The sequence below is a fragment of the Aptenodytes forsteri genome, unplaced genomic scaffold (genome assembly GCF_000699145.1).
Source record: "Aptenodytes forsteri isolate BGI_AS27 unplaced genomic scaffold, ASM69914v1 Scaffold120, whole genome shotgun sequence".
Classification (NCBI taxonomy): Eukaryota; Metazoa; Chordata; class Aves; order Sphenisciformes; family Spheniscidae; genus Aptenodytes; species Aptenodytes forsteri.
Genome location: NW_008795938.1, coordinates 2,893,486 through 2,920,462, shown reverse-complemented (window position 1 = coordinate 2,920,462; position 26,977 = coordinate 2,893,486). Strand labels below are relative to the sequence as shown.

The following is a 26,977-nucleotide window of genomic DNA, read 5'->3' as shown; positions in this document are numbered from 1 at the left end:
ATTTTTCTCTCTAATTAATTAAAAACTTACAATTCAGTGACTTCTTGCCCTCATAGAGGTTTCTTATTTAAATGAGAAATGTAAATTTGACTTTTTATACAAGATATTAAAAAATTTGTAGCTTTGTACCTGTGTTATAAACAGGAACCCAGTGGTAGAATTCATTCTGGTAGGGAACTGTATCAAATTCACTGCACTGCATCTGACGAAAGGTTGGCAAGCCTTTGCGACAGGGGCTAATGTTACACATTCGATAGCGTTTCCTTTCTCCAGTGCAGTAGTCTCCTCCAAATTGTGGTCTAGAAAAGGAACATTGAGATTGGGACATGAGATTTTGGGTAAAAAATAGTTTTAAAAGAGCAATGTCTTTCAGGTTCCAATGGGATAACAAGGTGAATCTGAATCCTTGGCAAGGTAGAGATACTGTTCACATGTTCAAGTACCCAAACATGTCAGTATGGAGCACAGAGATCTAGACAAACCCTGTATCCCAAATAAGTGCTTGGTACATTGCCCAGCAGAGCTCACAACAAATTACCTTATCAAATTAACTCCCCCAAAATACCATATTTTCCAGAATGTTTGAGTTTTTCCAGAAAAGCCAAGTGATTTCTGCTGTTAGGCACCCTCTTAGTGATTTCTGAAAATGAGATGTAGGGTCTTCATTAACTCAGATATGTATTAGAAAATTCTGCCTTTCATGTTCTGTACCTATCAGCTCATGTGTCTGAAGCTTAAACAAAGCTGATGACTAGAACAAAACATGAAAGGAGAGTCCTTGATTTCCCTCAGGAACACATTGCTAGCTATTGTTCTCACCCAGTGTTTGAGGACATTTATTTATTCATGGCAGTATTATTAAAGCAACATTTCTGTTATTTCTGCAAAGCCTGAATGCTATATAATAGGATTTTTTTTCATTTTGTGTAGAAATAAGCTCCATGGAGGGTAAGGATTAAAGAATGAGATGACAATTGTAAAAGGTGAGCCAACTGAATTTCACATGAGTATGCTTAACTGGAAAGAAGGGGTGTTCAGCGCCTGTCTTGCTGTAGCACCCGCTGATGACAGTCTCATACAAAAGAGTTTCCAATGTTATAAGTACCTCAAAGATCTTGAATAAAAGGTAAGAAAAGATTGTGCACTCAGCTTACTCTGGGTTATCACATGGTCTCTCTGCACTCTGAACTCCTGCCCCACATGTCCTTGTGCAATGGGACCAGGATGACCAAATGCCCCATCCGCCATGGATTGCTTCGGGAGTCTTGCCTACTGTAATGCACTCACCAGAGAAGCACCACTGCAGAGAGAAGAGAAAGGACAAACAGCTTAAGGTCATTGTCACAGGAAAATGTTATTGTGAATTTTTTGTTATTTCAGTCTCTGAAGGTTGAAAACTTAAGTGGAAATTTAAATGGAGATGTCACAGGATGCCCCTCCTTCACACTAAACAATGGTAGAGCTACCCATGGTTCCTCCACCGCCCTTTTGCAGGGCGCCCTGCAGAGCTTTCAGCTCTGCACAGCTCACAGTCACCTTGTTTTCTCCACACCGAGTTCCATCCGCAGCTGCATCCAGTTTGGAGCGGCAGGAGCCTTTCACCGAGCACCAGAGTGTTTGGCAAAGGTTCTGGAAAAGAAAGAAAACTGCAGCAATCTGAAGCAGAGGTGAACTCCTACAGCCAAGATTTTCAAGTCTCCCATGGTTTTGTACATCCATTTACAAAGCTGTATAAGGGCTGTATTTCCAGAGGCAGCTGTTCAGGGTTTTCCACAAGTTAGGACCACCAAGGGTCCAAATTTAGGTACTCCTCACTAGTGGACAAGGAGGGACTATTTGACAAATACAAAACAGTGAATACTTTATATCAAGTGAATTACCTGAACTATGTGAGTTTAAATATTCTCCTCATTGGCCTCTCAGCTCCCAGCTACACACAGGAAAAATGCCTTTACAAAGTTTGGGCACTACTGTTTATAGCGAAGGTGAGCAGAGTTTGTGTTCTTTTCATCTGATGAATACTAAATGAATACAATGTTCAGTTTTGCATTCCTGTCTGTCTGAAAACATACAGTGAAATCAAAGAAGGTTAGAGAAGCCAGCCAGGTAAGTAAAAACAACATCATGTCTCCAAGTACAACAGCCAGGTTAATATTCATGGAGGCCCCAAAACTGGATGAGGAAAAAGAGATCAAAACACAGGTCTCTTAAAACATCAGCCAAGCAGAGAGCAAGGGAATGATCTAAAAGAAGCAGTCCAGGCTAGCTGGCAGAGGAACAAACCTAGTGGGCTGGGTAGAGTAGGGACTCTGGTTAATGAATGCTTGCATATTAAGATACTTGGAAACTGGTGCCAGTTTAATGCAGTACATTGCCAGTAAAGTACAGCATTTCAGCTGCTGCTCCACGTGCAGTGGTCAACTCCACAGAAGGGATGGAAACTCCTGAGAGCCAACAAAGCTAGCAGGGCAAGAAACATTGCAGCCACCTTATGACAAGTCTTGTTCACTCAATCAGAACTATTTTCTAGAGGGTTGAGGACAGACATTGAGGGCTATTGCCCCCTCCTCAGTTCACATGCACACCAGCTTCTCTTTTGGTTGACAGGCAGGAGCCCTGCATGCTTGGGAATTCCTGAACGAGCAGGGCTTTGTGTGGAAGACCACTCCAAGTTGGAGAAACCGGGGGTGTCAGAGAGACTGTGTACTCCCAACTGCAACAGCAGAAGCAAAAACCCAGGGGCTCTGGGCCAGGTCTTGGCTGAGGCTGTTTGAACTGCAGAGTTCAGCACTGGGAGAGGGAACAGAGCTGGCAGCACCCTGAAGGAGGGACAGCTGTAAGTGTCATCAGAGAAAGGAGCTGATAAGAAGGATCCCACTAGCAGCTCCCACTGCGATTCTCAGAGCAAACAACATGCCAGGTTTGGGACCCAATACAGAAGCTGGGCACTTGCAAAAATCCAGCCCCAATGAGCTAGCAGCAACATTTGGCCAAGTGTGAAATGCAAACTTGGCTGCTGGTTTCTGACCTGCTTCTATTTAAAATAGCTAAGGTTGGGCACAGTCTGTTTTGAGAGAGTTGCCTTTTATTTACTTTCTGCATTGTGTGTTCACCTTGGTTTTCATCTAGAACACCGGAAAGAAAGTTGGTAGTACAGAACATCTCAAAGCACTCCAAATCTCCTGTTGGAATACAATGTCTGGGACATTGCATCTTGGCTCATTTAGCTCCTTTTGGGCAATGTATACAAGTCAAAGGTTGTTTTGCAGTTCCGTATTTATAGTTCAAGAGTAGCATTACTTAGCAACTCTTTGTGAAACCATCATTGTCAGGTTCTTAAGGCAGAGCTACCCAAGTGTTCTGGCTGATGAATTTTCTTTCATTATGAAATTAATCCTTTATTTTAACTCTTGTATATAGAACATGTTCTGTGTTTTTTAGTGTATAAAGTGCAGTCCTGCACTGTGCTTCAGATACCAGAGAAAGGCACAGAAACTGAACACAGCTTTCCACTGACAGTTACATTTTTGTGAGGTGCACTTATAGATTTCAAAGTCAAGAGTTCACGGAGGAAATTCTTTAGCTTTGCAAGAATTTTTCCATATTGATGTCCACGTACTAGAGCTTTTTTCCATTTTCAAGAATACTGGAATAACAACAGTACAAGAAAAAGCACTGTTTACTGTGTGCTTTTGGAGGTAGCAGCCAGACATTCATTACTCTACCATGGATTCACTGCAAGGCAAGTGATTTTTATCATAAGCAATACAGTATACACTTTCCACCCAATCTATGAGATCAGAGTCTGTGCCTTAAAGAAAGTTGAATCCAAAGAAACCCAGTTTCACTGAAGTCAGTGGAAGTTTTGGAGATAAAGAGAGGGCAATAATATAAGGATTCTGAGCTCCTACAGCCTGTCCCATAGGAAGCTATGGATCTACCTACCACTTGGAAAATTCCTCCCCCTAATCTGTATTTTGCTTTTCTTTTCCTTATTAGAGGGACAATATTTATGTACTTTACAAGATGCTTAGAGGACTTACTACCTAAATGGTTCATGGAAACTACTATCTGAATTATAAACCTCAGTCTTCGCGAAGTGTAATCACTGAACCCTGGGGCATCTTCAGCTAAATGCAGATTCTTCCCCCAAAAAGAATCTGTGGATTGAATTCAGTCAGATGTTAAAAGTTACTGAACAAATGTAGCCTGGTCAGTGAGCGAGTATTAAGTAAATAGTGGAAAGGCAAAGAACAGTCAGACCTCTTAGACAAACTGACTATACTGATCATTCAACATGCCAGGCAGACTATACTATTCACAATTCCTTTCCTTGCCAGTGCAGCTACCTGCAAAACACAGGCCTTCCAGTAAAATGCAAAATGAGATGACAGTAATTAATTTTCTGACATACATCTAGCTGTAAAATTGGTTAATCAGGAGATGTCGAATGTAAAGGCCTACTAGGTTCAAACCCAAGGAGGGATAGAATGAACCAATACTGCAAAATTACACTTTAATTTTCTGTCTGTACCAACAGACAAATTACAGTTACTGAGGAAACTGGAACAGCAGGTAATGAAAGCAATCTTTCAATACCTGCTTCAGATTCAGTAGTTGCAGTTCAACATTGGTAATCATGTTATCTATTAAGGCTGAGAAGATTAATCAGAAATAATCTCCCTAACAGAACAGTAGATGAGGATTCATATAATTATCTGAATGGAATAAACAGTCAACATCAGCAGTCCCCAATCCACAGCTGTGCATAATACCTTGCCTAAAAAACACTCCAGCACTGCTGATAGCCATAACGCCACTTCTGCCACAGCTGTGTTTAACAGGGCAAGCAAGCTGGATGCTATTTGCAATGTCTGCTGCATAAATTCTGCCCAAAACACAGCGAAAATTAGTGATCACTTAGCTAGACTAGCACTTGAAACCACTGCTTCTGAACTGTTCTGTGTAGAAAAATGCTGTACAGAACCAAACAGCTCTGAACATGCTAGGTACAGTTAAAATACCATACCGCTGCACCTTAGCTAATATAACCTGTTACTCTGCAGTGGCTCCTAGATCTTGTAGATAGTTGTGCTGCTGTGACTATATTGCTCCCTTACATCTCCACACAACACTGTTTTGCTGTGCTGTGAGACAGACCCCAGGGTACTTTGTAAATTACACATTTCCACATAAAAATCTGGTGTTTGATGGGAAAATAAAGATTCTTCAAGGTATATGGACTGAACTTTCCTTTAATTAGTTAGACCATCAAGAGTGTGAAAAATCAGGACATGTGGGAAGAGAGCACAACCCTGATTTCTTCAGAAAACTTTTCCTGGAACTGAAGATTTGTTCCCAGAATGATTTGGTCAGTTGAAAGCTATAAGCTTGAAGCATCTTATTTTTTAAAATGGGATTTAAGCTGCATTAATAATTTACCTAAGATCAGTATTATACGCTTAAAACCAAAATTACTCCACTGCTGAAGGACAGGCATTTAACAATAGATATCAGGCCAGATCCAGAAAAAGTCTTGCAAAACACAAGGCGAACAGTGCAACACCTCACTTCTGGAATCTGCAGAGCGGAATTAAAAGAGTGTTAGGCAATGCCTGCACTGCACATCTAGCCTATGAGACTCTGAGCATGCTGCATTTGTAGTTAGCAACTGAGGTTCACTGACTGCACTTCCACACTGTTCAAGGAGCTTAAGTTCTTATTAGGAGAATGAAGGAAAACATACAGCACTTACATCCACATCTTCACAGAAAGTAGCATTGGAACCATACTGAAGCTGGCACTGGTGATGCACATCATAAATCACTCCAGGAGCAATGATTGGGGACTTTAAAACTTCTTTTTGGGGGATATCATCCAGACAGAATCCCCACCCGCGGCTAAAAGACAAAAATTGCACATTAAAAAAAACCCTAAACCCACACTTCTTTGACACTTCTATACAGACTTTCAATATCTAATTCTTAATGGTAATTTTGCATATGGCCTTTGGAAATAATACTTCCAGATTCCAGCTAAGTTATGCTGAAGTGCTGCTAACAAACAGCACTCCATCTAGTAAGGGAGGGTTTACAAAGGCAAAATATAGCTTGTCAAAGTAGAAATATCATGAGGTCATTATGGTTTGCAGAATGGCTTCAGAGCACTCCACAGCCTCTGGTTAAAGTTATACCGTATTGCTGCTCTTAAAAAGAACATAACGAATTTGAACAAGTCATTGAAGTCAAGCACATGTCATTGTGGCCAAAGGCAAGGTCTATGATGTTCCATCAGAGTCTTTGATGGAAAGGTTTCTTTCTTCCTGGTAGCTGCAGAAAGCTGCAGGTTGCATCAAACCTGAGCCAATATGACAAGACTCAAGTTCACTTCCAGAAAACAAGAATATAATGGAGCTTTTCCCAAATACTAAGTGAGTAATAAGCTTGGCGTATGCCCCTCCATGGGAATTAACTCAAGCATACTACAAAGACCTACATTTAGTAATATAATAATACAGGATTTACTTTAAACTCCACATAAACACCTATACACAGTTGTACTCATTTCAGAGAAATGCTACAACCTGATCACTCACTCTAGGAAACGTGTGATGTATTCCTTGCTGCACTGCGACCAGGTCAGTGGAGTAGGATCATATTGCAGCTGTCGGGACATAATATATGGGCGCTTTCCAACAGGCTCACAGTCATTCTCTTTTCCATCGTGCTGGATCCCAAAACTGGAGATAAAAAACAACATTTAATAATTCCAGCTGATTGGTTGTACCGCAACACCTACCTATGGGTTCCACACTGTGCTTAAAAAGACACTAAGGTTGCTTCGTCCCCTGGTGAGCTGTAGATACCTGTTTTCTAAAAAAAAAATATAGAAGACCTGACCCAAAACCTACAAAAAATCTACACTCCAACAGGCTTCCAAACATATCTGTTATGTACAGCGATATTGTCCTGCACAAAATAAAGAACAGACTGTCAGAGACTATACTCAAGGGTATTTTTAAGGGAGTCAAAACACTATTGCACAGTTGGGCCAGGAGTCACAGTTTAAACCTCAAAGTTATGTTAAAGCTGCTAAAGCTAAGAGAGCTTCCTAGCTCTTGGATCGCACTTATTTCAGACTTGTACCACTTTAACTAATGTCAGGCTTAGTGTAAGACTCTGTCTTTCACTCTCTTATAATCATGTCCCTATTGCTTGTTTCTTTTTAAATCTCTTTTGATAGATTGAAAGGCAGATATTGTTTTCAAAATTACTGAATATTCAGTGATTTCCCCCCCACCCTCCACTTCTTCCTCCTATTTAGCTTTCTCAAACTGTGCCTTACAAACAGATCTCCATAGCAGATCTTCCCAACATGGTTCTCTCCAGCTTCTCTGGCTTATTAAGAAATTTCTTTATTCAACAACTTGTAAAAGTCATAAACATAAAAAACTTTGGGAGGGATTCAACTGACTAAACATACATGCCTCCACTTCACCTCATTGCGAAGGAGATTATCTGAAATAATAATGTACAAAGATATTCATATATGAAGATGTTGACACCTACACTGTTAACATCTGAAGGTGTGTAAGCCCTTGTGTGAAAGAGCAGTGGAAACTGACTCAGGTCGTGACTCAGTCACGGATCAGACAAAATGAGTTCAAACCACTGAAGACTTTGTTTCTGGAAAATGTAATTTTACCATGACTCAAGTGTTCCAAAAGCAGGGCACGATTTCAGTCAGAATCAACTCCAGTAATGGGTCTGAGGCATAAAAGCAAGTGTGTCCCCTTGCCAACAGGCTCTTTTCCATTAACAAGGTCTATTGACACAGGAGGCTGTGAACATCTAAAGGGACAGTATGGGGAAGAGTTGACTTTTGGCATTCATCTAAGGAATGGGTGCATGGCTTTCTCCTCATTTTTTGTTCATCTGTTCTTACAGACATTTATTGTCCATACTTGAACTTTTTAACATACGTACTCTAACTTGGCTTGAGGGAAGGATGGTTTCATGTTAACAACAAACCCTACAGTATTCAATTTTCTTTGTGGAGGCAATTCTTACAGGCAAGGCCCTGCACCACTCCTGCAAAGGCAAGTATGGCAGTACTCTGTCTCACAGCATCCAAAGGACAGTGAGTTACCAGCCACCCAGGCTAGACCAGGAGAAGGTCACACACAGCTCTATGGAGAAGTGGTGTTTTCTGATAATTAGTGTTAATGAAAAAAGCTCCCTGTCAGCAAGAGGTTGTGGGAAACAAGTAACTAAACCCAAAGCACCCAGATCCAATTATAATTATTCAGCATTATTTTCATATACTATTTCCTTTCTGGCAATTGAGGGGTTGAATAAAGAAAGGCCAATTAATGGGTGATAGGATCAATACTTGAGTAATCTTTGTATCAGATTATATTATTATTATATCCCATCAGGAAATACAGACTTCATCCTGACTGGTGGTTGGGTGCATAATGAAAGTAATGTGATTGCAGATACAACAGTGAACATGTCACCTAGCCAAGCAACATGGTCTATCTGAAAAGTGCAGGCATTATAACCAAACCAGAGTATCCATGAGATAGGCCTCTACCCTGGGGAAAACAGCCCAGTGTCAAAACAGATTCGAAAATCAGATTTTTTTCAGGTGAGTTCAATAAACCAAGTAACCAGCCAAAACACCCTTAGAAATTGGAAATACTGAGAAATCTAGTTTCAAGCAAAAATACCCAATCATAAGAAAAGTTTAGCTGTGTCCAAAACTAAATGCCCAGGAACTTTAGTTGACTTGACCTAAGTGTATCCACAATAGCAATATTAATATACAGAAGATACCAGTCATTAAGAAATGCCCAAAAGTTACTTTATTTGTTTGTCAGAAAGGAGAACAAAGATTTGATATTTCTGTGAAGTTTGACTGCTTGAATTAAAAATGGTTTCTGGCTAATCTGCAATATTGAAATACCTTGATATAATGAAACAGGTATGTTTTATGTAAATGATTTGGATTGATTTGGAGATCATCTAAAGTAATTGCACAGTAATTCAGTGTATCTTTGGAAAAATCAGCATGATTAAGTGATGCTTCTTTGTAGCTTAATTATTTCATCCTGATGTACTGCCCTAGCAGACTCTGTTAAAAGGGGCAGACTGAATAGTTGTAAATATAAACAAAGGTCAAAGGATTAAGAATCTCATTCTTATTCCTTTGCTTAGAAAAACAAACACAGTTTTGATTTTAATAATTCCTTTTTCTGTTTCTGTCTGACAATTTGAGTATCAACATACAAATAATAAATTAAACTCAGCTAGGTCCCCCCTTCACTTTCAACTATACCTGTGTCCAAGTTCATGAGCAATAGTGAAAGCCAACGGAAGGCCAGAATCTTCATTGATGTTACAGCTTCTGTGAGGTTGACACATGCCTGACAGATGAGACAAACCTAAGGTTTCACACGGACGATTCATGCCAGCACAAATGTCCTTTCTAGAATCACAAAAGAGACGTGCACAAAAGAGCTTAAAACCAACTGTAGAGTGTCACTTACATGGGGTGGTAAGTCTCCATCTTATAATGTATCAGTGCTAATTTGCATTTTAAGCAAAGCACCGTGTTAACATTTTTACAAACATATCTGTAACAAAAACATGCACTTGTTCTGCTACTATCATATTATACTGCTATAATTTGTAGCCAATATTTATGTTGCTGTAGTGCCTAAATATGTATGTTTACTGTCAAGTTGCATAAGAAAAAGTTTTAAAACCTCCACCTCTGACAGCATTTTGTGGTATGGTTTATTAAACTCACCATACCTCAGCTTCATTCAAGTGAACTCTTTGAAGCCTGTTTATTTGGAGAGGTAAACCATGCATCATTGTAAGAGTTCTTTTTCTCATTCTTATTTTACGATTTGTTGACTCTTTTCTTTACTGCACCATTTGAGGGATTTTTTTTGTGTTGTTTTTTTTCTGCCTGACAGACTTTAACTTAGGACTTTTTTTTGCAGACCTTAGGCCAAATTTTTTCTCTCATTTGTGTGCAGATTAGATCCATTTTTATGGACCTGTAGGAGTTCTGTTTCATGGCCTGCCACAAACTCCCTATGTAACCCCAGACATCACCTTTAAGTTTTCTGTGCCTCCCTTGCTCACATGTAAAAAAATATTTTGCATCCCCTTAAATATGCAGATAATATTTAAAAATCATACACTTTAAAGCTTAAAAATAAATGGTATTGTGTTTGCAACATACTCTTCCATTCTGAGCTGCACCTGTGTATTACTTTAGGATTTGTCATTATGGAGTTGTTAATCTACATGTTACATTGTTTTGGTACATTGCCTCAAAGAAGAATAGAGAAGTGATTGAGCACAAAATGAGATAAGATCAAGTCGGGGAAATTACCTGAGCTCTGCAAATTGCTAATCTCTCAGGACATACAGGTCTCAATTTCCTGACTAAGATGCATCTCTAATAAAACACCCACATGCATACATAAAGTGTTATATGTACTTCAAAAACAAATGAAAAACAATCCCTTTAAGAGTTACAGCAGGTCTAATTTTAACCATGTTTTTATAATATAGCTCATATTGTCTGCCTGTATGAGTGTCAGACACGCTCACACTAGGTTATTTTTGCATTAACGCTGTGCTTCAGAAACAGCATGACTTCATCAGACCCCTTTACTGGGTTCTACGCAGGATGAAGTAAATGATGGCATGAACCTATAAAAAAAATATCATCACCAAAAAAAACGCAACTAAACAATAGCCAGTCACAGCCGCTGGACTGCTGTCATACCTGGTTAGAAGGACGGCCACGTCATGGTGCGTAGGGTTGACGTCACTCTTGGGATTGACACTCTTCTGCCATTTGCAGAAGCTGGCTAGTGTCTTATCAGCATGGTGAACTATCTTCAAGCCTTGCTAATGGGAAATGTAGGAAAATACTATTGTAAACACCACAGTGCATTGCAATAACATGTCAGTGATGTTAGCTGTGAAGCTGGGTAATCTTTGAAATGCAATTGATTATGCTTTTGCCTAAAGCTAGAGCCATCATTAGGAGCAATGACATCTATTTATCTAACATATTGAATATTATGTTAAAATGTTGACATTTTTGTAATTGGTGCAGCTAAAGGAAAAATTAAATGCAGAAATGTACATATTTTTTGGTAAGTGAGCTTCACAAGATCCAACACTGAATTGAAACTTTCAAACAAACATTTTATATTCTCTTGAAAGCAAGTTTTCCTCTATAGAGGAGGTAAAGACTAATTAGTGGGGAACTTCATGCTCAAGTTTGTCACTCAATGTTATGTGAACAATATCATGCTCAGGGAACAATTACGCTTCTAAGGGTGTATTTATCTCTCAATATTTTTCAATTCCAAAGAGAAACAATGTGGTCACAGAAGTTTCTTCCTCATCTTATTATTATATAGTATACATGCAAGTTACTGAAATTTCTTGTCAAATACAAAGTATGCAAAATAAATTCATTCAGAAACATATTTTCTCATTTCTGGCCTGAGGCATTCGCTGTATCTTGTCTCAGTTTACTCTATTTAAGTAAAGTACACCTTTTACAAAACATCTAAATAACATTGTTACCAGATAGTAATTTCTGGGTAACTTAAAACCAAATTTTGAGAGATATCCAACACTGCTGCTTCTAACACTGCCATGCTCAACTGAACAGGAATCCATGGTTTATTATCAAAACAGCCACAGAAATTTAGCAAGTAAACTTAATTGGAGGTCACCATGGACTTCAGGTCCTAATTGTCCTGTTAAGATGCGAACTAGTTTTTGGCCTGCATATTCTTACACTGAGGGCTATAAGGATAGACTCTATCCTAATAATTATTTCAGAAGACATAGCGTGGCCGCATGGCTTGGTTCACTGCCTTCAATAGCATTGGGACCATCTGGCTTGTGGTTATAAATCATAAGCCACTGAGAAAATCCCCTTAATGTGTTCCTGCAGTCAGAGCAAGCTATGTCATGCACAGTGTTTTAAAAAGAACTATAAAATTATGGCAATCGGCATGTATTAAGCATGTAGCAATATATTTATGAATGAGAGACATTGGAAACTACCAATACACAGCTAGTTTACAGCAATTAGCATTTACTTAGTCCTCATTTTTTCATTTTGAAAGAGATCTAAAAAGAAAAATGTGTGTTTGAGCTGCACAATAACAGATTTACTTCTTCAGAGACCCACAAATACTCTAGCATTACATTTTATAATACATTTCAGATAATGCTAGGTAATTAAATTCTGAGACACGATGCATGATTTCTGTTTCTCATCTAGTCTTCCTTGACATCCCATGCTCTTTTGACACTGAGGAGATTCCATTTCCCCATTCCTAATTTGCCTGTTTTAATTACATTTTCCTTGGTGATTTTATGCAGAAATACCTGAAGTCATCAGCTAAATACTTTGCTATGCAGGGCAGCATTTATTCTAAAAACAGACATGCCAAAGATTAATAGAAGAGTAAAATGAACACATTTTTATGCAAATAAACCCTCCTCTCCATAATTATAGCTCAATGCATTGAACTCCCAAGATTTATAAGTGACATTTTGAGGAAAATAAAAACCTTACCTCCTCCTCCTCAAAGAGGATGAGCCGGACCAGCACAATGTGAATTGCGTTGCCAATGCTTGGATCGTGGAACAACCCTGTGACCTGTGCCAGAGCCAGGAGGTATGAGATTAACTGATTCCTCTATAGCAGAACAGGACTTTAGAGAGAAAATACGACATTTACTTCAAGCACACTGTTCATCTTGGTGTGTGGGTGTTGTTTTGTTTTTTTAAATCCTCAATGCACTTCATTGAAAGTTTACTGAAAGGCAATAAATGTTAGAACAACTGCAAAGGGCAGCTCTGCCAAATGAGTGATGATACAGGATTTGGCAAAAGTTATAAGCTAAAGACAAAAAGCATTCACAAGATTTTATGTCCATTTCCCTTTCAAGAACTTCAGAGTTCTTAAAAAACAATAGCAGAAAAGAACGCAACATCTAGAGTCACGTAACACTGACGGAGAGTTCCACTCAGGGTGCAAAAAAACCAGCATAGCAAATCATTCTGTTTTGATTTGATAGGAATCGCCTTCTGCCACAACAAAACAAAAATCAGTCAGTACTAGGCAAAAAGAAATCAGTTAAATGATGGATACTCTTGTGTTTTCACAACACAGAAGAGGATGATAAGAACAAAAGCAAAGACAACGAATCCATTAAAAAAAGAATCCACATAAAAAAAGAGCAAGAACTGAACTCAGCAAAAATTTGACCCAAATGTCATAAACGTCATCACAATGCTGAATTAGGCAGGAGGAAAGGGAATCAGAACAGAAGATAGTCATAACCTATCTATATGTGAGCTCTGCCACATTTCACAAGAAATATGAATGGACAAAATGGATTGTGTTTGGATCAAAACTGTTTTGGAGAAGATCATTAAAGAAGAAATTACCAAAATGAAGTTGAAATTGTGTTTACAAAGGTCTGATTTGGGTATGGGTCTTTTTCAAGTTATTAAGACTGAAAATTGAATCATTGTTAGTAACCCTAATATCTCAGGTACAGACCGCATAGAAAATGTTGTTTGTTTGTTCCTGAATCTGATCATGACAGGGTTTTATTCCCCATATTTTCCCTGTGTGGACAAAATCTCACGTGCTCAAATCAGCTTTGTGTCTGTTTAATCAGGCTCACTGCCTCAGTAGCGAGTCAGACTGCTCGGGGCACAGTTGGGAACATACTGTATAAACATAAGGGACAGATCGGTTACCATAGCTAGAATTGCACTGTAATTAATTTCACATATATTACACACGTACCATGATAACGACATAGAAGACATCCTCAATAGACTTTCCAAGGTCAATATCTACTATGATACAGATAATAGCAGAAGACATGTCTGTAGGCAGTCTCATGAAACACTATTGCTTTTCCCAGGTCAACTTACATTTTCAAACTTGCTACACAGGAAGACATTGAAAGTTAATTTTTTTTTTTTTTTCATCATGTACTTTGTATTATAGGCAGGATACTTATCTGGAAAACAGTTGTACTGCTTTTAACTGGGACAGAGTTAACTTTCTTCGTAATAGCTCATATGGTACTGTTTGGATTTGTGACCAAAACAGTAACGCACTGATATTTTAGATCTTGCTAAGTTACTACAATTTCCAGTGAGCTCCTGTGTGCCTTTCTCATCCGCAGACATGAGAAGGAATCCGTATGCTTAAAACTGTAGAATTTCTCTCTGTTGCTGTAGCTACCAAATTGAAATGACGAATGAGCAACAGGTTCCAGGGGACACGGGGAATTTCAGTGGAAATAAAATCAGTGCTAGCATTTATAGCTATGAAACATCTCTTGCTTAAAACCCAGAGAAAAATTACACCTATGCAAAATATGAGGTAAAAAATGCTTTAAAATACAGAGTTTCAATGAATATATATGAATGATATTACATTTCTTTCAGTGAACAATGTTACAGACTTGTTTCAAGGTGATCAGTGGCATAATCAAATTAAAATTTGCTTCGTTCATCTATCTAAAAAAAGGAAGTATTGTACATACCATATTCATTATAGTGAGGATATATGATTCCACATGGTCACTTCCATGATATTCAACCATCTTACTGTCTGCAACTACAAGTGTCTCCACCCATCGCTCCTTGCTGACAGAGCGCCGAGAAACCTTTCTGACAGCCATATGATTTTGTTCCCATCTCTCCCTCCAATGCTGCTGCTGTTTGAAAAAGCTGAGGGTATCTGGAAGAGTAAGAAGCAACGCTGACTTGGAAATATTTTCAAGCTTGATTTGAAGTGTATGGCTCTAACACTTGCAGACAGAATGGTAGCATCACAGAATCACAGGATAATACAGGTTGGAGGGGACTTGTGGCTGCCACCTACCTGACCCACAGCAGGGCCAACTCCAAAGTGACACCAGCCTGCTAAGGGCCCTGTCCGGTAAAGCTCTGAATACCCCCCTAGATGGATTAAACACGCATCCAAAAGTTACCCCATCTCAAACGCCAGGGATTAAGGTGCAAGACAGAGCCAAGCTAAAAAAATTGAATTGGGGATGCCATTTTCAAGGAATTTCTCTTCTGTGGTTTGGCTCAAAACTCTCTAATCACACCAGTTCATAGTTTAAGATAAGGGATACACTTTCTCCACAAGCAGCTCTTATCCTCAGCAGGATGGCATGTTAAACCCAGTGCTGTGGCACACCCATGAATGTTTTGTTCTGTGCATGGAAAATATCCCCAAAGAGTGGGGTCACTTCACCAGTAGGTTACATCTAAATACCAGCCAGGCAGATGGCCATGGGCTCCTCACTGCTGTCATGTCTGACTGACAGGCTAGACACTTACCATTTCCACTGTAATTTTGGGATCTGTGCATCTAAAGCCTTTCAGGAAGGAGTCTTTGCTCTGTAGAGCTGCTAGCAACTTTGGACTGCACTCAGTGGTGCTAATTACTCTCCACTCATTCTAGCTTTGAATGCCAGCTGACTGTGTTACCAGGGAAATATCTGGGCTGTAAACACCCCTAGGCCTGAAAAAGAAGTGAGAGATGCCAGTTTGACAGCAACTGGTGGCATTTTTCCAACCCAGAAGCCAGAGAAACACTTCTACAGCGCTGGGATTCCCCAAGTCCTAGAAAGGATCAGGAGCATTTGTTGCTATTATAGATACTGCAGTAGTCCGTTGGCATCTCACTCATGGAAGAGGATGTCCTTATTCCAGATACGACACATCCGCAGGCCAGAAAGACAGCTCCTGCCTCAAAGTGCTTATAGACTGTCCAGCATTACCCCACTACTGTGTGGCAGGGGACAGTTACCCAGCATTACCTCCACCTCCCAGCACTACTAAGTGTTGAGGGACAGTTACGTAGACAACTCTTCCCTTGGAGAATGGATGACCTGTCAGCTAGGTCCCAAATCTTGTGTTCACACCAGCATAAGATCTGTTACACCTTTGTCATGAATGCACTGTTTGCTCCTTAGAAGACCTAAGTGCAGCCAGAATGTATCATGGCATCTTCTGTGTCTATAAAATGTGGCACGATTGGACTATTAATGATGTGTATAATACATCTCTCAGCGTAAAAGGTGATTGATATCTTGGTTTATTGTATATGTGCAAAAGAAGATGCACAGGTTTTTAGAAATGGGTTCTCTGAGGTCAGTCTGAAAGATGCCTAGAGAAAAAAAAATGCTGGTACTGATAACACATTATGTGTAAAATCGAAATGTGCCACATTAATAATCAAAACTACAGCAGCCACATCACACATTCAGAACTGAGCCGCAGTGCACAAGTGTGCAGTACATAGCAGCTCCATTAGTTGACACACACTGTGACCAGTTAGCACTGCGTCACAGTACCAGTTCAGGATTTCAGCCAGCACCAGGCACATACCACCGAGAAGCACACAAACCTACAAACCTACCCCAGGCAGGTTCATTCTACTAGATGTAAACCTGTACCTCCCTGGACCACCTTTTAAAGGATACTGTACAAAGCTGAATTAATACACTATGCAGAATGTCATGTATTTTACATTGTAGAATATAATAAATAAATAAAAATAGTTGTAAGTAGATTTCTTTTTGCGTGAACTGGCGTTTGCATTTTAAAAGATGCTGAAAGTACTACTTGTGAAGGACAAAGAACCATAAGATTTTTGACCTGCTTGGCAAGGCAAATAGCATAAAAAAATAATTGACTGTAAGAGAAGTTTGAACAATTGTAAATAAATTCCAATAAACATGTAAGCTTATAATTTTTACTATCCATACACTGTCACAATAAAGAGCCCAAGAATATCAATTTCCTTTGTGATTACCAACCCAAATCACTTATCAGTGTCTTCCTATGCCCCCACACAAAGAGACTCTGTCCTGTAGCTATGTCAACTAGTAAAAAAAATTAGTCAATAAAGAAAGTTGCCTTCCCACCAAGCCAAGGGACTCAAAGAAAGGCATATGTTTTTGTATCTTAATCTTGAAGAATGAGCTGCATGGAAGAGTAGCTTCTTGTCTACATGGAAGAATATAATTTGTGAGTAAAGACAAAGAAGAGAAAGTGGGTGGTTTATTTGGTTTTATTTGTTTGGGGTTTGGGGGGTTTGTTTTAAGAGAAGGGAAATGGACTATCACTGCTATAACCTCTACCCTAACCCCACTAACCCAGGCTGCAGCATCACTCCTGCTGTCTCCCTCAATCTTTATTCAGTTACTGCAATAGTCACCTCTAGGAGGGGCTATTTATGAGCTGCGTTCATTAGTCTCTCTTGTATATTTGCATGGTTTTCAGCATTCTTTTTTCTATGAAGCGCAGTTCTCAGTATCTACATTTTTAAGAGGTTTGTGCTGAGAAAAACCTTCCCCACAGCTATCCGAACAAAAAATTCTGTTCAGACTGCTGGTTAAGTGATTTGTTTATGGCCAAATAAAACACTCACGCCAGCTGTCAGGCTTTGTATTCACATCTAGCAAAGAGTTTTGTTTATTGTCTAGGGAGGTGATAGCACTGGAGTTTAGAATTTTTAAAGCCATACAGACGGCAACAGTGAACAACCCTCAGGGAAAAGTCTGGAGTCCTGGTTAAGCGTGAGGCTATGTACCGCAGGAAAACCTCTGAAGAGATTAGAGTTGTGAAAAGAGGATTCTGCAGACAAAACTCTCTCCTCAGTGACCAATCCCCCCCCATGCAGGGACCTAACCTGGAAGGGTGTCATCTAAGGACTGGATCCCCACAGTGTTAAGTCCCCTGGCAGCTTTTTTAGTTAGATGAAGCAGAGAGGGAGAACAGCTTGGAGCTACACTAAGATACAAGCAGCTATAAAGTATTGTTCTACTTCTGCTTTTATGTCTCTCCGAATGATGATTGTCTCTTAAGCTTTTCATTCCGAAGTAAAATAATCTCACCTTGCTTTTACCTTAAATTAGCAAAGTGTTGCAAGTGATTTCAGATTTGCTGAGAAATCCCAGGCACCCTGCTGTCCAGGAATGGAAATCTTGACCAGGAGCCCACCAGTTCAGGAATACCCAAGAAGTGATGGATGGTCTGAGACCTAGTAACATACAGTACTGTCTGAGAAAAGCCTGCCTCCCCACATTCTTCCATCATAACTGCTGAGCACAGCACACTCCACAAGGAGCAGAAGAGAGAAAGGGGGTAATTGAACCCTGAGGGTTTCCATGTATTTTCGAGAAAGAGGTATAACATGGGTAGGTATAGTGTTGGAGTCCTTAGGAACAGAAGTGAAGGTAGTGCTGAAAGTATACCCAGGATAGTCTAAGACTAAATAAAAAGAAGGTTGGTAAGAAATTCAGCCAACAAACTGCATGAAATTCAAGCAGCAATACTCAGAAGTTTCTACCTGTTGTGGGAGATAATTTTGCAGATGTGAGGCTTTTATCAGAAAACCTGATTCAGCCAAACGAGTCACATACAATGTTCCACAAGTCATATGTGATATCCAGCCGTATCACTGCATAACCAGGAGAAATGTTGTGGATAACAACATTTTGTCAACTTCTAGTTAGAAATGGCTGATGAATTTCAGTAAAAAGGTTGGTTTTTAAAATCAAAATCCAAATTGTCTTTAGTCAAAAATAAAAATATCCCCTGAAACTATCCATACAAATCCTACTTGACTAATTCAACAACATATAGGACCCTTAACTCTCAGCTACAAGGAAAGATTTTAAGTTAACTGTAATTCTCAACTATATATGAAAAAACAGTATTATACAAACTTCTCCAGTACACGTTAAAGCTGCATGGCTTCTGCGTAGGAAAGAGAAGTTATATTCTCTCTTTTAGCAAATCAATTTCATTTTTCATTAGGTGACAACAGAACTATATCGTAATTTGCCAATCCTTATTAAGAAAGTGCTTGCTAATCTTTAAGAAGTAATATCAATAATCTCACTATAAAAAACATTTAAGTTCTTCTTCACTTTGAACAACTCATCCACTCAAAATATTGCTTGATTAGGGTTTTTTGTTAATTTCTGCTTTTTTCCCCCCAAACCTCCTTACAGAACAGACACGACTCACCTCACTTAAAGGCATTATGTGAGATTTCCATATCAAAGCCTTTTTTTCCGCCTTTGTTTCCTGCAGGTGTTGCTCAAGGAAGAATGCAGCATATGGTGCAACGCAAGGGGACCTCAAGGTGCTAACTGCACACAGCCACCTTTCAACACCTTTGGAGCTACACAGGGCTTTGAAGAAGCAAGGTGAAAATGTCTGGAAATTCCCAGAAGAGGAGAATGCATCCTACAAGTGAAAGCTGTCAGGCAAAAAATAGTAGTACTGACTTATATCTTCACTTTCTATCCTCATCTCCTTTCTCTTTGCGCAAAAGCTCTTTCATTTTTACCACCTTATATTATTCACAGTCAAAATGCTACATCTCCAGACATGAGGTATGAACAATGCTAGGGATGCTAGACTAATAAATCCCACGCTGTTCAGAACTTGCTACATTATGATTTTTCCTATAACCTTCACTTTGTCTTTGTTCTAAGATGTGCCTTTAGTTTAAGTATTAACAAAAAGACTATAGTTTTGGGGTGAGTTCTTCAAGAAGTCAATAAACTCAGTTGAACAGAGTCATTGTACAAGGGGAGTTAAATAAACATATGAAATCATCATTAACAACATTAACCTAGCACTAAAAAGTATCCATAAGTCCAACCATAGACTAAATAAAGGAAAGGCTGAGGAGTGACTCAGCTAATAAGAATTAAAAGGATAGTAAGGCAGAAGAAATCAACACAGTTTTCTGAAAAGTGATTATTATCCGATCAGCTTTGGGCTAGATCTAATAAACGACTTGTGATTTCCCAGGATAGTGCTCTAGCCACTACACTCCTGGATAAAGAAGGTGGGACCTTCTCCTCCTTCACTCATGAAGGAGAGCAACTCTAATAGCTGATTTACTGCAAGAATTTACTAATTATTTACAAAACTCAAATACAGTAAGTGAACCCCTTCCCCTATTCTAACGATCTCTGCTGAAATAAATAATGCAGCTATCTAGAAAATTTCAGTGAAACCAAATACACTAGAAATTTTGTATACGTAGAATCTTCTTGTACATACAATCGTGGTTACAAATATCCATAACAAAACTAAGCCTGGATGCTGATAATGCAAGAGTAAGGGTTCACACGCTATATGGAAAAACTGTTGTGAAACAAGGAAGAAAGGATGTGAATTTAAAAGAGAACAGGTAACCAAACCAGCTCTTTTTATAAGCATTTCTGAAACAGGCTAAGCTAAATCACACAAACCCTTTCCAAGTATGAGGCAGTGTTCACACAGGAAACTATTACAGCTATTTTATCACATACTTCCCCATGTTGACAACCCTCAAGTCCCAAGAAAAACAAGCACAGAGAAAGAAATCTTACAAATTTGCAAGCTTTGTTTAACTTTAACATTCCTGCTGTCAAAAACATGAAGTATCAAACAGTGGAGTCACACCACTCTAATGCAGAATGAAGCTAAAATTGGACCTGTGTTGACTGATGCACTTAATCAGATACTGCTGCTGAGTGTGTCTGCCGCTCATTACCACTTACGCTGGAAGGATGGAATGATAGATGTTCTGGGTCGCTGGCATCAGGAGGTACACAGAGAACAACGTCGTGGGAAACAGCTATGCCTGGAGCTGCCTAGATTTTGCAACCACAATTTTCCTTCTGCCTGAATGTTCTTTTTTTTTTTTTTTCCCCAGGGATTAAACCCAAGTCAATAAAGGACAATAAAAAATTATAGCTGCGTAAGATGCTGTTCTAGGAGTACATTACTCAAGGTCGTTAGACCTTTCCATGCTCATGGTAACTTCAATGGCTGGTTCCTCTTATTTTGGTGAAAACATTAATGTGATGGATTAGAAGAACAAAGTGACTTTTCTATTAATTAATCTAGCAATTAGTGAAACAGCACCGGAAAACAATTTAATTTGCAGCACAATTCTATTTTCATCTGACAAAAACCAAGTATATTCTAAAACAGAATACATGTCACTGTAAAAAAATTTGCAGATTAAAAATTCTAAATAAATTATGTCTATGTCTTACAGTCTCTTATCCAATAATATTTAAAAACTGTTGACCTAAGAATGACAGAGAAATGCAGTTTTGGGGAGCCATTATGATGCAAATGAGAATTTAAACATATGGGGTTTATTAATAATTTTTCTTCTTTATACATATCTATGGTTTTTGCTGGGATGGAATTAATTTTCTTCATAGTAGCTAGTATAGGGCTATGTTTTGGATTTGTGTTGGAAACACTGTTGATAACACAGGGATGTTTTCGTTACTGCCGAGCAGTGCTTGCACAGGGTCAAGGCCTTTTCTGCTTCTCACCCCACCCCACCAGCGAGCAGGCTGGGCCAAAGGGATATTCCACACCATATGACGTCATGCTCAGCATATAAAACTGGAGGAAGAAGAAGGAAGGGGGGGACATTTGGAGTGATGATGTTTGTCTTCCCAAGTACCCGTTACGCATGATGGAGCCCTGCTTTCCTGGAGATGGCTGAACACCTGCCTGCCCATGGGAAGTAGTGAATTAATTCCTTGGTTTGCTCTGCTTGCGTGCGCAGCTTTTGCTTTACCTATTAAACTGTCTTTATCTCAACCCATGAGTTTTCTCACTTTTACTCTTCTGATTCTCTCCCCCATCCCACCAGGGCAGAGTGAGTGAGTAGCTGAGTGGTGTTTAGTTGCTGGCTGGGGTTAAACCACGACATATATGAAAATTCATTTGTGCAAAATTAATGCAAATAACTGAAAGTGACATCTTGAAGTAGTTGTCTGTGTATTGTCAGGGTTGATCTGCTTTCCAATGAGGTTAACTGAATAGTATCCAGAAGCTCTTGAATCAGACTCCAAAAATTTCTATTCATGTTCCATAAATTACATTCACATAATAATGGAGAAAAAACAAACTGGTTATATGCCGGTGATCAGAGGTCACCAACCTGCTTAAAGTCAGAAATAAGAATAAGGCTAAAAGGCTACAAGGATCTTATTCGCTACAAGAAAGACACTGGGGTGCTGGAGCATGTCCAAAGAACAACAAAGCTGGTGAAGGGTCTAGAGAACAAGTCTTATGAGGAGCGGCTGAGGGAACTGGGGTTGTTTAGCCTGGAGAAAAGGAGGCTGAGGGGAGACCTTATCGGTCTCCACAATTACCTGAAAGGAGGTTGCAGCAAGATGGGTATCGGTCTCTTCTCCCAGGTAACAAGTGACAGGACGAGAGGAAATGGCCTCAAGTTGTGCCAGGGGAGGTTTAGATTGGCTATTAGGAAAATTTGCTTCACTGAAAGGATTGTCAAGCATTGGAACAAGCTGTCCAGGGAAGTGGTTGAGTCACCATCCCTGGAGGTATTTAAAAGGCAAGCAGGTGTGGTGCTTAGGGACATGGTTCAGTGGTAGATTTGGCAGTTTTAGGTTAGTGGTTGGACTTGATGATCTTAAGGGTCTTTTCCAACCTAAATGATTCTATGATTCTATTCCCTAAGCTTGCATGCTGCAGTTAAGTTTGTGTAGGCACTACAGAATTCAGCAGTGAAATAAAGCATTGAAAACTCTGGAAGCATACATGTTTTATGGAGCTTCCTGGACGTACGGACAGGAAGACAGTTATGAACCAGCAGGATCCAGAAATTTGCAGCACAGGTCTCTGGAGTGCCCATTAGTTCTTCGAAGTTATGTAAGTGATTTCCACAACAGGCACTCATTTCTTGCCCTAATGCCAAGCTTCAAGAGTTGGTGAGAACGTAGGAATGTTTGACAGAGAGCATAAATGCAAGGAAAGGTGCCAGAAAAAAGCAAAATGATGCTAGAAGAGGCAAAGGACAGGAAAGGACTACTAAGGGTTGTAATTCCAAGGATTTGGGCAGTATGAGTCATTTAGATGGAAGGTTTGCTCTTTGCACATGATTGGGACAAGAGAGCAATGTGGTTTTCAAGCTGTGCAGATTGCAACCAGCCACTACAGGGACTCGAGAGGCAGCTGAGAGAGGCCTCCACGTCCTGGGCTTTAACAAGCTTGTGTACCCAGCAGCAGGCTGGGTGCTGTACCACAGGGACTGGGGAGAGCCGTTCCTTTTGGGCAAAAGCCATTAAGGCAGCTTATGTACCCACACTTACATATTTAAATTCACAATACTAACTGAATCTAAAACTGGTGAACATTAGCAGTCCTCTCTTCAAGAAAGAATGACTGAGAACAATCACATTTGATTCAGTGATTATAAGTAAACTGGTACATTTCCCTGTGCAAACATTTTACTTCAGAAATATTGTGCAGCTCCTCTTTTATCGGACACCGAAGTCTGCATGGTACAGATACCTATCGAAGTCCTAAAATAAGGAAACATTTTGTTCTGTTCCCCAACAGAACCACAAGCTGAAGTACAGCAAAGGAGGCGGGTATGTCAGCATGTTCTCCCTCCAGTCCATAACATGTGCTTCCTTCCACACTGGTCCATCCTCCAACCAGGGTGTAAGCTTCCTGTGGTTTGACCAGGGATAAACAGCTGCAGAGCAGAAGCGGAGGGTTTGGGATTTCCCTTGAGGGAAAACAAGAGGCCTCTCTTCCCACTTGCAGTCTTACTCAGCTCTCTGCAAACACCTCGACATTTCCCTGCACCTTCCCAGAGAGGACAGACTGCTGCTCCCTACACCCAAGATGCCCATATTGGCTTTTTCAGCCTTGCAACAACTGAGGAAGGACTCCCTCCACACAGATATCCTTCACAAAATCCCCCCTGTACTATCACCATCACCACCAAACCAATATGCCCAGCACTATTTTGCCTGTTTATGCTCCTCCATGCAGAATCAGAAACGTCGGGTGGGTTTAAGAGCCTCCTCTAGGTCTCCAAAAGCCGACCTGTGCACCACAGGAACTCCTCTCTGGCTCATCATTTCCCTTCAGTAAATACAGCAAAACCAGCCACTTGCATCTCTCTATGCTTGCAAATGAGCAGTACAGAACCAGCTGGGACCAGCTGCTCCTGCCTTCTCTCATGGAGGGATAGGAAGTCAGAGGCAAACACACACAGGCAGCACAGAGCAGCTGCAAGATGCCACCACTCCTGTGTTTACCCAGCCTGTTGGGTGGTCCCAAAACAGGATGCAGCCTCCCTGCAGGCTGCGACCCTGCTCCAGCTCATAGCTTCACCCTCACAAAGAAAACTCCAAGTTAACAAGAACTGAATCTCAGCAGTTTGGTTTGCAACTCTCTGTGAAAATCATGGCTGCTGAACTAAAACTATTTCATGTCACCCGCCTCTGTCCTCCTGCTTGGCATGATCTCTTTCCATTCTTTGTGCCTCTTGCCCTAACTGCACCTCTTCTCTTCCCGAAACACCAAACAACGCCCCTCACTGAATACTCTGCAAGGTTCCAGCTCAGCTGTGACTCCCATGAGCGAGCCCAGGCATCCTGAACACCTCAGGCCGTTTTTAGGGCCGACTCTCTCTCTCTCAGATGTTGGCAGACTCTTCTCTGCTGCCTCCGCTCTGCTGGGACTAGTTCTGGGTCAAAGACAGCTCGGAAAGTGCTGCTTAGCTCATGCCCCAGGGAGCTCCAGATTGCTGTAACAGTCAAAACCATCAAGCAGACAGCTGTGCCTGTCAGACCTTCTTCGACCTCGTGAATTAATTATCCATATTCTTCTGGCTAAAAAGTTGAATCATGGAGAGGATTTTTCACCTGAGGGAAGCCTTAACTTTGCTTTGCAAGTGGCAGATTTTGTCAGCTGTATTTGTGACATGAGCATTACAAAAATACAGGAATTCAGGATATGACTCCAGGTCAAAAGCTTGAGCTGAACTCTGCCACGTCCTAGGTGAACTGTGGAATGAATCACATCAAATTACATACTGGGACAGGGCCCACTTATCTATACGTGGGCTGGCTGAGGACAGAACAAATTCCAGAAATATTTAGGGACCAAAACAGGTCCTCTAAGTTGTGTCAAAACTACTTAGGTCACCAACGGGTATGAGCTCTTTATCTTTCCAAATTGTCCCCAAGCCCATAGCATGTATCGCCCCCTCCAGACATCCTACTGGGTACCATGAATGAACAGTATCTACATATATTGAGTCTCTATGGAAAACCTAACAGCTATTGAGTAGCTGCTCTGGGGCAGTCTTTTTTAGTTAACCAAGGAGTTTCATGTTCTCTGTATAAAACTTGCTGTCATGAGCAGGGCTCACAGTCTAAATAGGCTCTGTAAAGAAACAGAAACTTAACAATATTCCATAATAATAGTCTGTCTCTAGATTCCAAATCACATTGTATGTTAAAAACACTGAGCAAATTTGCTCTTCATTATCTCCATTGACTTCTGGAAGTTGATGGCAATTCTTTCCATCTCTACTAGAAATAGTAATTTTGCACAGTTTTTTGCACTTGGGCAATATTGCCAGTACACTGGGCCTCTACCTTACAGATACTTATCTCACTGTTTTCTACACATAGAGATTATTTTTGATAGCACCTTAAAAGACATTACATTTCATCTCTCTTTATAATTCTAGTATCTGCTTCATTCACTCTCTGGCATAAAAAAGAACAAAAACTGATGGTGTTTGTGTGGTAACAGATTGGGAAAAATGTGGTAAGAGGTTAAACTTAGCAGTGGCATCCAGTATAGCTCATATTTGTTATTTAATTAGTCTTAACTATTAATGTTGACCACTTTAATTTACAGACTGTCTGAAGTGTTCTGTAGCAGCGTTTCCTGACCACTGATGATCCATGAAGCATCTACAAGACAGTTCAAAAAAATTAACATTTCTACACATATGAGCAAGCCAACAAAAAAAGAGCCATAAATGATCACTGAAAATTTAGCCAATTTTTAGCTGGACATAAATGAAAACTGTAGAAAATACCCTTTTTTTTTTCCCCTCACCCAAACCAATTGATCCTGCAACTAAAAAAAGGCTCAGAAACACTATTCTGTAACAGCAGTTAGTAATGACCAGCAGTCTTGACTTGCTAGGAGTTAGCATGGAGGGTATTCATCAAAATACTATTACAGCATTCATTTCTGACATTACTACAATGTTTAACTGGTTGTCTCTACGGCTATACATTCAAGTGAGTGAGAAAGTGCTGTTCTGACATATCAATACGGTCCAGAGCTGCAGGAAAATTTTCAGTCTGCTACTTTTGTCACCAAAAATGTAGATTCACAAATTAATGTTGATATGTTGAAATTAATTGTCAAAGAAACACCATAAAAGTCAAATGCTTCACTTCAATACTTTTCAAAGTGAGACTTTTTTTAAAATTATGCAACCAGTTTCAGCCTGAACGCAGTTCTGTTTACTTAAAACAAGCTGAAGAACATGAAAACTAAAAATGTTTCATTTCACCCTAAAAATTAAAAATGCTTTATTTGCACCTGAGAAAAATAGTTTTAAACCTGAAATAACTTTCTATTTTTCCTTTTGTTTTTCGTCACAACAAAATCACGTTTCAGAGCGCACCCTAACATATGTGTCATTTTTATCTTACACTCAAATCCCTCTTATTTTCCAGCTTGACCAATTAACCAAAACTTTTTGTGCAAAAACCAACCCCCTGGTCATACCTCAGCACTGCAGCAGAAATCACTCCTCAAAACTTGCTTCCGTATTTCCATATGGAGAAGCAATCCTCATACACTTCTATTTGACTTTTCTATTTTGGAGTAACAAGAAACTTCACTACTCTAATATAACTGGCTTATTCCTGCTTGACCTTCAGCTATAAAGCACTGACACCTTTGGTTTTCTGTGAATGACATCCTTACATTTCTAAGCCATCCTTGCTGGCAGAGCTCAGCAGCCTCGCTGTCCCAAGAGAGATGCTCTGCCA

At 39.9% G+C, this 26,977-nt stretch overlaps 1 protein-coding gene across 1 annotated transcript in view; it reads right to left on the bottom strand.

Annotated features, from left to right (window-relative positions):
• ADAMTS12 (ADAM metallopeptidase with thrombospondin type 1 motif 12) overlaps positions 1–26,977 on the bottom strand; it is a 176,879-nt gene that overhangs the window by 70,095 nt on the left and 79,807 nt on the right. The window contains 9 exon segments of the mRNA XM_019473630.1: positions 130–299; positions 1,155–1,300; positions 1,537–1,629; positions 5,756–5,900; positions 6,596–6,739; positions 9,340–9,489; positions 10,810–10,934; positions 12,631–12,714; positions 14,627–14,823. Of these exon segments, the coding sequence (XP_019329175.1) occupies positions 130–299; positions 1,155–1,300; positions 1,537–1,629; positions 5,756–5,900; positions 6,596–6,739; positions 9,340–9,489; positions 10,810–10,934; positions 12,631–12,714; positions 14,627–14,823 (1,254 nt within the window).